Source organism: Manihot esculenta, chromosome 2 (genome assembly GCF_001659605.2).
Source record: "Manihot esculenta cultivar AM560-2 chromosome 2, M.esculenta_v8, whole genome shotgun sequence".
In the NCBI taxonomy this organism is placed as follows: domain Eukaryota; kingdom Viridiplantae; phylum Streptophyta; class Magnoliopsida; order Malpighiales; family Euphorbiaceae; genus Manihot; species Manihot esculenta.
This window is the reverse complement of record NC_035162.2, coordinates 19,598,111-19,609,023: the sequence shown is the minus strand read 5'-3', so window position 1 is coordinate 19,609,023 and position 10,913 is coordinate 19,598,111. Positions and strand designations below refer to the sequence as shown.

The 10,913-nt window shown below is 31.6% G+C and overlaps 1 protein-coding gene across 1 annotated transcript; it reads right to left on the bottom strand.

Moving 5' to 3' along the window:
• Nucleotides 1-7,853: 7,853 nt before the first annotated feature.
• On the bottom strand, nucleotides 7,854-10,600 carry LOC110608531. The gene is made up of 4 exons (XM_021747778.2): nucleotides 10,468-10,600; nucleotides 10,325-10,378; nucleotides 10,162-10,213; nucleotides 7,854-8,252 (listed from the first exon to the last, which is right to left on the bottom strand). Exons 1-4 carry the CDS (start codon nucleotides 10,554-10,556, stop codon nucleotides 8,031-8,033), a joined length of 417 nt encoding a protein of 138 aa, XP_021603470.1. The 5' UTR covers nucleotides 10,557-10,600; the 3' UTR covers nucleotides 7,854-8,030.
• Between the last annotated feature and the right edge of the window lie 313 nt (nucleotides 10,601-10,913).

The window sequence follows — 10,913 nt, the reverse complement described above, 5'->3', positions numbered from 1 at the left end:
ACCTTAAAACCCCACACAAACATAACACATAACACATATACAACTTCCATCATCAAAACTCCAAAAACTCACCAAACTTTATCTTGAACCTAAACATACATTTCTAACCATGCAAACCCCATAAAACCTTCAGAAAACATATAAACAGGTTTAGGATCTTCACTTACCTCTTGAAAACAAGAAGATGAGCAATCCTAACGTGAAGATTCGGAGCAACTCTCTTCCAAAATCTCCAAACTTCAAAACTTTAGGTTTAAAGCTCAAAACCTTCAAAAACAATATCAAAACCATTAAAAGCTTGCATGATTTGATGAAATCATGGAGAAAACCTAAGGAGAGCATGGTCTTACCTCTGAGAGCGAAAGGAAAGCAACACTTGTCCTTTCCACCGAGCGTAAGACAATGTATAGGTGGCAAACCGCGTCAGTTTCGGCGGCCTAACCAAAGCTTCGAAGGCAGCAAAACCATGCAACGTTCGGCGGCCGAAACTGACCTTCGGGGGCCGAAACTAGCTGATGTTCGGCGGCCGAACATTACCTTCGGCGGCCGAACCTTGTTTTTCTGCCTTAGTTCTTTTCTCTCAAAACTCATTTCAATTCAACTTAAAAACATTAAAACTTTCTAAAACACTTTAGAAAAACATAATCTTACCCTCTTAGAGGATTCCGACATCCTGGGTTCCATCGGAAAGTAGAATTCCGATGCCAGACTTTAGCCGGGTATTACACCCAGGTTTGGCCGCCGAACCTCAAGTTCGACCGCCGAACATGCATGCACTTCGGGAGTGCTTTAGGCCCCCGAAGGCACAAGTGAGAGGCATCCAGGTTCGGCCGCCGAACATGGCATGCATGCGGAGGCACGTTAGGCCCCCGAAAGTGGCATGGCCAGCCACCTATAAAGGGGTTCCTTAGCCGAAACGGGCAAGCTTTTCTCCCGTTTTCGGCCAAGGTGAGTTCTCCGCCGTTCTTCACCAATCTTGAGCTTCCTCCTTTCAGTTTTCATGATTTCTAATGAGTTTTCACTTGGTTTGAAGATTTTTTAGCAAAAGAGCAAGTTTGGAAGCTTGGAGAGCAAAGAGTAGATTTCTCCCTACCTCCAAGCTAGGATCGCCTTCCCTCTCGATCTTCAAGAGGTAAGCTTAGATCCAACCTTTCTTGCATGTTTTAAACAAGTTTTATAGAGATCTATAGGGTAGAAATGCATGTTAAGTTATATTTGAGTTTATGGGTTCATGTTGATGTTTTGAGTAATGTATGATATTTGTGGATGTTTGATGTGTTGTAGTAGGGATTTAGGATAGTTTGAAGCCCCTAGGAGCTTGTATGCTTGAGTATGTATGTTGTAGAATAGGAAAATGCATGATTGAATGAGTTGAGAGGCATATGTACATGTTGGAGCAGAGTTTCTGCCCATTTGAGGAACTCAGGTTCGGCAGCCGAAGGGACTTTCGGCCGCCGAACCTGCCTGTGAGGCAAGCCTTTCGGCTGCTGAAGCCTGCCCCCGAAAGAGCACTTTCGGCTCTGGAGGGCACTTTCGGCTGCCAAAGGTGCCGCCGAACATGCATGAGTTTCGTCTCTGTCTAGCACTTTCGGCCGCCGAAGGTGCATGACTTTTGGCTCTAGAGGGACTTTCGGCCGCCGAACCTGCCGCCGAAAGTGCCCTGTTCAGCCGTTACTTGCATGATTTCTATGGATGTTCTAAGGTGTTTTTAGGGGGTTTTTGGGGAGTATTTTAGAGTCATGTTCATAGATGTTTGGTCCCTCATTTTGAGTCCACCTGTGTAGGTTTGGACCCGAGGAACCGAGGACCCCAGCAGTGAGTCAGCTGCTCCAGTGTCTGGTCTGAGCTAACCAGAGGTGAGTAGAATAAACTCTTATATTTTAAATTAAGAAATATGAAATTTTAGCATGATTCATGCATCACAATTGCCATGAGATATAATAGGTTGTTGCATTAGAATCCACGAATTTGTTGCACTGCATTCTTTATTGTGGATGTGGGTGAATGCTGTATGATCCAATTAGTCCCTGAGGAAAGACCAGGACCCCATTCTACGGCCTGGCACGGTATGAAAGACCAGGACCCCATTCTACGTCCTGGCATGGTATGGAACGCGAAGACCAGGTGCCCAGATGAGGCCCTGGGGCAATGGTAAGTAATGATATGATATGACAGGAAGACCAGGACCCCATTCTACGGCCTGGCGATATGATGCTGGGACTATTTGGTGACAGGTTCACTCTTGATGTGAATTGTTTGTGAAGTGACGCATTTCATAAAAGCATGAATGTTAATATATGTTTTTACTATTCTGCTCACTGGGCTTTATAGCTCACCCCTCTCCCTTAACCCCCAGGCTTGCAGTTAGCAGGGTAGATCAGGAAGTCAAGAAGAGTAAGGTCACATGTTTATGTAATAGTTAGAGTGGACATGAGAATGATGTAATGTAAAGAATAGTACAGTAATGTAATTTCATGTTATGTTAATGAGGATTAGAAATTGTGCTTGACCCTATGTGTATTGTTATCCCTTTTGATACATGATCTATAGAAATGTTTTTATGATGTCTATGTCAGACCAAGCTTAATGTATGATGATGATACCCCGTTGGAGCATTTGATGAGGGCTCTAGTATGTGGTTTATGTTTATGTTATGTGCATGCACAGGTTAAGCTTGGTAAAGGAAAAGAAAAATTTTTACAGGTTTATGGTTATGTATGATCATGTATGGGATTACACAGGTTTACAGGATGTATGTTAGGCTTGCTACGGGTCCCGGCGGCCTTATGCCGATCTGGATCCTAGCGCCGGTAGCGGTCCGGTTTCCGGGTCGTTACACGGATACTCGCCTTGTGGCCTAGGCATAAAATGCCTTAAGTAGCGAGACTAGCACTCCATTTATGGGTCTGGCGGATACTCACCTTTTGGCCTTGGCATAAAATGCCTTAGGTGGTGGGACTAACACTAGAATTATGGGCCTAGCAGATATCCACGTTGTAGCCTTAGTTAGCAGGACTAACACCGGGATTATGGACATGGTGGATACTCGTCTTGTAGCCTTGTTCTTGTATACACACTTTCATCCATCCAACGTTTCTTAGTCATCCTTTCTTCGAGAGACTGGATAACTTGAGTGGTCTCCTTCATATCTTCGCCTCTCTGGCTTTTAATTTTGCTTTTGACTCGTCCTTTTATCCTCTCTCAATGCTTGGACTTCAACATCCAGTCTGATGTATTTCTGAGTTTTTTCTATTAGCTGTTGGTACGTAGCAACTGGATTCTTGATTAGATAATTCATGAACTTGATATTGCGTGTTCCTTTTTTCAAAGCTTAACATGCTATCTCATGATTTAATTCTCTCACTATTTATAAGCCAAACTTGTAAGTATTGACGAAAACACTCGACACAACACAAAATCATTGACATCTTGGAGCTACATTGTTATCTTAAAGATCGCCAGGTAACTTCTGGGATCTGCTGTTCCGTCGTATTTGTCCAAACTTGAAAGTTTGAACTTGGCAGAAAATGTCTCTACCAAGATTTCTTCAGACAGGGGCGAGGCATCGTGGATCCTATAATCCTCCTTTTGCTCCTTCTAGTACATTTGCACGACCCGAATCAGCTTCCAGTCAATATCCTTTAGAGCCTCGTTCGACGACTCCTCTTCCTCCAGCTTTGCCTTCCCCTTGGATTGCTTTTGGATTGCCTCTGTTTGAGTCCTTGGAGTGTCGATGGAAGCTTCCTCCCTTATACTAAGAGCCATGAATGAGGCCTTCTCCCAAGCTTCATACTGCTCAAGAGTAGCCTATAGGCTTTTTATGTATTCAAGTTAGTAAACTGAAAAAGGGCGAGTATAATGTAATTTTTTGAACTCAATAGTAGTTGTGTAAGAATATGTACCTTAATCTTTGTGATCATTAGTTTTTGCACTGTAAAAAGATGAAATTAGTTATCGTATCTCTTGAAAATTCGACTAATATTGACCAATGGATAAAGGATCCTGCAATTATAACTGTAATAGAGATCTGTTGAATTATATCCGTTAATGGTAATTTTATGTGAAGACTCAACTTGTTCAGAAGAGAGCGAGTTTTGGAGTTCTGAATACGGAGTGTTATGATGCCCTCACCTTCCTTTTTACGGATGAAACTAGTGTAACTACGTGTTATAATTTATTAGAATTTTACCATGTGATCCTGTTTTTATAACACACTTTAAGCGAATGTTATATCATATCAATATTTAAAAGAGTATTTTTTTTCAATAAGAAAATTAATAAATTTTCTAAATTATTAATTCAATCAATTCCATTCATTAATTAAAAAATGAACAAAACATATTTTAAAATACAATAAAAAATTAAATTAAATGTGATAATTATCAATAAATAAAAAATATTCATCCGTCTCATAATTTTTATATATTTCTTAATTTTATTTATTTCAAAATTATTATTTAATTTTTTTACCTTTAATTTTATTTTTTATATTATAATAACATATAAATCGATTATTATAATCTTATTTTATTTTATTTTATTTTATTTTTAAAATAACTTTTCTTTCATTATTATTTAAAAAATTATTATTTTTTTAAATGAATATACTTTACAATGAATATAATTAAAAAATTGATAAAAAATTAATTTTTTTAATACATATAAAATAATAAAATGAATAAAAATTATGAAACAAACTAAATATTAATTAATTAAATTAATTTTAAATAATAAATAATATTTACTTTTGATTTATAATAACTAGTTAAATATTTAATTCGTAATAAATAAATTTTATATATTATATAACTATTAATATTTTAAATATAATTTTAAAATTTTATTTAAAAAAATTGAAGGGGTGGAAGGCATAGGGCTTGATGCTCTTTGCAGCCATCATAATTTAGGGACCACTTTTCAAATGTAATAACCGACTTTGCCATTTTCAAAATTAAGAATTTGATAAACAACCCACCGAACTAAATGATCCGGATTCGGTAATTATAAAAATAATAAGAATCTGCTGTATTATATCCGCTAACTGTAATTTTATATAAATACTCGTCTTCTTTGAGAAATGGCGAATTTTAATGAAAAATTGAATACTATATTTTTTTGATCTTTCTTTTTACTAGTGGGATTGCATATCGATTTATCAAACTCTTGCTACGTAATCCTATCTTATAATAATTTTAGTTAAATAAGTATATCTACAAATTAGCACGTAAACTTATAAAGATGAGCTTTTAAATCTTAATGATCCAAATATATGCAAGTTTAAGAGTGTAATTAAACTATCTAGAGCTGAATTTTAAAAAATTTAGATTTGGCTCATGAAAGTATATGTAAGGTTTGAGTTTATTTCTCTTATGATAGTAATTTCAGTTTACATAACGAGATTGTTCACGAGCCTATTTGCGAGCCTGCTCATGAATTCAGAAACGAATCGAGCTCACGAGTCTTAACGAGACGAATACTATGGAACTCAAACTTGACTCGTTTACTAAATAAACTTAAAAATTAAGCTCGAGCTTGACTCGTTTAGAAATCAAGTCGAGTTCAGTCGAGTTTTTATCAAATCAAACTTCGAATAACTCACGAACGGTTTGATTCATATACTCCCTATTTGTATTTGATCTAGATATGTCCCAATAAATTACAAAAAGCAGTTTGTATAAATTCATCTACTTATATAACCTTTTAATTATAGAAAACAAAATAATGATACTAAATTTTTTTATGGAGCTTATAGACGTTTGTAACTGTATAAATTGAACTTATTTATTTAATATTTTTATTTATAAGAATTAATATTTAATATTTTAATTTTATACTAAATTAAGGTTTCTGTTCTTAATGTAATGTCTGCATTTATATATGCACTAATTTATACTATTAAGCAATTTAGTACTGTGGACAGTAAGACTACATTTTTTTATAATGAATATAATAAAATTTATTATGATAAATATCTAATAATATATTTAAAAAGTAAAAAATTAATAAATATGATACCTATTATAACTTTTATTGAAATTAATGATAAATAAAAAAAAGTTAAAGTTATAATTTTTTACGTCTGGGATGAAAGAAAAATAAATTTTGAAATAAATTGTACTAATTTTTAAAGATTTAGATTAAATTATAAAATAATATAAAATTTTAAATTTTTTATATTAACGGCATTTATTTATTATCAAATTAATATAATAAAATAATTTACATCATATTATTACATCATCATAATACAATTTTTCCAATTCAGATTTTAAATTCGAATATAATTACAATAAAATTTATAATCTTAAATAATTTTATTATTTTTAAAATTTTAAATTAAATTATAAAATAGTAAAAAATTTTAAATTTTTCATGTAAATAAATATATTCTATTAATATGAAGATATTATTTAATATAATATATTTAAATAGAACGAATTAAATTAGTGGTATAATTTAAATCCCTAATAATTGACTAATAGCTAAAATATATAATTATATATATGTATAACAAATTTAAGTAAACACATATATATATCCACATATAATTATTTTAATAATTTATATTTTTAATATAATTATATTAATATTAAAATCGTTCATATACATAATGCATATACATAATTTTTTTAATAAAATAAATTATAATTAATTAATTAAAATATATTATTATAAGCCTTTAATAATTGAACAATAACTAAAATATATAATAATTTTATATTATTGTTAAATATGTCAATAGAGAATAACAACAATTATAAACATATATACATACATATAATTATTTTAATAATTTATATTCTAATAATATAACTCTATTACTACGAAAATAGTGTATATATTATATATATAATCTATTTAAATAAAATAAATTATAATTAATTAATTAAATTAGTTAAATAAAATGGTAAAAAATATTTAATAATTAAATTATATAAGTGTAATTTGATTGAAATTATATAATAAATAAAATGATTATTGAAACTATTACGCCCGAATGAAAAGTTACGTCGACTTCTTTTCCTTGAATCGAGCCTTCAAGTTTAAATTAACATAATAATATAATTAATTTTTAATATTGACTATAAATGTATTAAATTTTAATTTTTAATATAATTTTTTTTAAAAAAGTATGTAATAATTAAAAAAAGCAAAAGAAAATTTAAAGTTAAAATTTAAAAAAAAAAGAGTTCTCAAAGTATAATTAAATAATTTTGATATAAATAGATGTAAGTGAAATTATTTTTTGTAAAATCTTAACAACTTTAGTAAATTTTAATTTTAATTTAAAATTAAATTGAACGATAATTTAAAAGAATTAAATTTTTATATTATTAGTTTTATCAAAAAAAATTAAAGAGAGACTTCAATTGTTTTAAATTCTCTCAAAATTAATCATACTAAATAAAAGATATGAAAATTTAATTAAAATGTAAGAAAAAACCTGATAAAATTTGTTCGAAAAAAAAAAACTAGTAAATAAAATAATTAAAAACTAACAATCTTAAACATCTTGAATTTTGCTCAAAGTAATCACTTTCAATTCTACCAGTACTTTTAATATTATCAAAATAATCTATGAACTTTTGAATAATTATCAATTGCATCCACAACAAGAGGTATTCATAACTAGTAAGGCAGTGGTAAGTACATGGAATACTAAGGAAGTTCTTTTACTTACTACCACAATCTACCCAAATCTACCCTTTTCAATATCATACTTTATATAACGTTAAAAAACTTTATATAATGTTAAAAACTTAAAACATATTGTTAATAAAGATTACAGCAGACGTATAGTTATGTATATCTGTGCTTTCATGGGAGAAAGTCGTACGAGACATCACAAGCCATTGGACAAAATTCTTGGCTGAAAATAGTTTGTTAAAACTAGATTCACCATCTATCAAATATAGTGCTTTTACAACCCCATGTGTTGTAGACATAAAAAGTCCATATAAGTTCAACAAAGACCTGAAATAATATAAAGTAGATTCACATGAAATTACAGGAAGTGAAGTTTACGTACTTCAAGTCATATCTGATTCTGTGGTTCCTATTTGTAGATGAGAAGAGAAATTGGAGGTTTCGGATGATTTCTTTACATTGAGAGCAAATATGTTGATTTCTGGTGTTTTTATGGAAGAAATGACTTGTTTAAGCTGCTTATCAAGATTTGCCCGCAGTGCCTGAGGAGACAAAAGATCTGGCTTTTCCAAAACTTTGAGAGCAAAATCTGCTGCAAGATTAATCTGTGACAAAATGAAGAGAAGATGTGAGTGAAGTGGATAAAGCTATTTTAATTTTCTTTATAGTGAACGCAGTTAAATTACAGCTTGTTCATCATTCAATTACAATTATGGCCTCGCTTCTCTCAGACAGTCAGATTCAAAGTGATGTAAATAAAGTTAAATTAAGGTGAAACATTAGCATTTTGCTTAGCATGTTTTTTAAACTTGGGTATGCAAATTAGGCCTCTAAGCTCTCCCACAATGAAAAGGGTAAATGCTAAAGTAAATTTCAGTAAATTACACATCATTCTGGAATCCACCTACTAATTAGGAAAGAGCAGGAAAAAAACACATGTTTAGAACAGAATTTATCAAGTAAAACATCACAGTTAGAAGAAATGTGGCGGAATTAGCCCCAGAAATAATCAATAGAGAATTTCAAACCTTTTCAGCCTTCACAAGGTCCTCTCTGTAAGTAAAATCTAATCTTACCTGAATTGTGATATCAAATTAAATGTCATACTTAACCTAGTAGTGTGCTTGCAATTATTATGTGCCATGTCCAATTATTGCTCCACAATAAATCCAGGGCAACCTCGAGCAATATGTAATACACATGATTATGATGAACTAAGTTATTTGTAATCTCCAAATCTATTGTAACCCTCGCCTTTAAACAAAGCAGAAGGCACTCTTTGCTTATGGAACTGCATTCTTCATAGTTCTCAAGGATGAAGGCAGTACTGTAGAGTGTAAAGGGTAATTCAGAAAATTTATGGAGAAGGTATGAAGATATTTTTATCAAAGATGTATGTTTATCATCATATATTTACTTGAGATAGTTATTCTAGAGTTCCAGGTTTGCTAGTTCTCAAGGAAATATCCTAAAGCATGGAAGCATCCCTAGCTAAGCACTATAGGGAAAATATGTTACAAGCAAAGTTATAATTCACCCACTTCTATTGCTCACTTGAAATGGTTTTTCTTTATCCTTAGAATATCTTCTCCCGTACATATTGAACATGTTAGAGGCAAAACTAAATATGCCAATGCAGATGAATCCAAAGCTTTAAGAGGACAACTCTATCCTTAACAGCACAACAACAGACATTCTGAAAGCAATGAATACAGAGTCTGAAACAGATCCTCATCTAAAATCTATTAAAAATAAGAAAGAGGAAGAAATAAAGAGAAAAAAAAAAGATGGGCTAAAGCATCCATCTACAGATCCAACATTTTTTTTTCCTTTGAGGAGAAAGAGAAGGGAAAATAGTAAACCAAAAGCTCATCTACTCAGGACTTTATAGAATGCCACAAACTTAACATACCAACAGACAAGCATTTTTCCATTAATACAAAATAAAACTAGACTAAATAAGTGGTTGTAAGGGCCACTCCTAAAATATTATTTTAGTGGGATGACCCATCTGCCAGACAGTGTATAAAGCAAAAATTGGGGATAAAATGAGAAAAAAGTCATGTAAGATGGTTTGATCATGTCCAACATAGAGCATTGAATACCCCAGTATGGAAGTGTGACAAGTTAGTGGTGGAATGAAAGAAAGAAAAGCGGGAGACCTAACAAGACATGGAGAGATAGTGTCAAATATTTACAATATTTTAGAGATTGATCAGGAAAGATTTCAAACATAACCAGCCAACCTCAATTAGTTTGAGATTAATCCCTATTGGTTATTGGTAAATTTTGACAAATACATTGAAACTTGTACATGTAGAAGTACTTGATTTTTGGATTTCTAGCACAAGAGCTAACAACTCAATTCTTCCCCAAGACATAAAAGTTGCTAGTGCAAAAAAATTCTACTGTCATACACAATAGAAAATAGAAATTCACATTACATAATCATCATAGCCAATCAATAGTCGCTTATAATTTACTAAAATAACAAAGAACCCAAACTCAACGTACCGAGCTCTTAGCTTTATTCAGGAAAGCTTTTGTTAGAGGCAATATGCAGAACCTGCACAGAAAAATTCAAAGAATGACCAAAACACGAGATTAATGAGCGGGAGAAAAGGGCTCTGATTGCTGAATGTAGGAAAAGTGGGGCAAAAGGGTGAAAAAATCTTACATTCCCCGGCCACCAGCTAGGGCTTCCTCTGAGGGGTCTTTCCATTCATCAAACCTGCAAATCAAAAGTAATTCAATAGAATTATCCTTAATTGTATTTCTGTACACACTGACACCAAAACCTAGAAATAGAGAGATTCTTACACCCAACCGTAACGGCGGTCATAGAGAAGGCGATTGGACGGCCGCCTGAAGGAGGTGGCAGTGGAGATTTTGGAGTCCTTGAAGTCCATTAGCTCCTAGTTGCTTCACGCCTTCACATTGTTAGAACATCTAAAATTATATTGAGGCTAAAATGAGAAATCCAGGAGATATTCGATTAATTAAAAAAAAAAAAAACAAATGTTTATTTAATTTTTTTTATAAGGTAAAACTACTATTTAATTTTTATAATTAAAAAAAACTCTCTTATTAATTTTTTAATTTTAAAAATATATATTAAAATATTTTTAATTTTTTAAAAAATATTAATTAGTTCTTTTTATTAAATCTTATAAAAAATTTTAAATATTTTTAATAAAGAAACTAATTAATATATTTTTTAAAAATTAAGAAATCAATTAATAATTTTTTTTAAATTATAAAAATTA

Coding starts and splice junctions, on each gene's coding strand:
- LOC110608531 (XM_021747778.2), bottom strand. CDS start 10,556: ATGGACTTCAAGGACTCCAAAATCTCCACTGCCACCTCCTTCAGGCGG. Junction 10,379..10,467: donor GACCGCCGTTACGGTTGGGT/GTAAGAATCTCT, acceptor TTTGATTTGCAG/GTTTGATGAATGGAAAGACC. Junction 8,253..10,161: donor TGAATAAAGCTAAGAGCTCG/GTACGTTGAGTT, acceptor ATTTTGTCACAG/ATTAATCTTGCAGCAGATTT.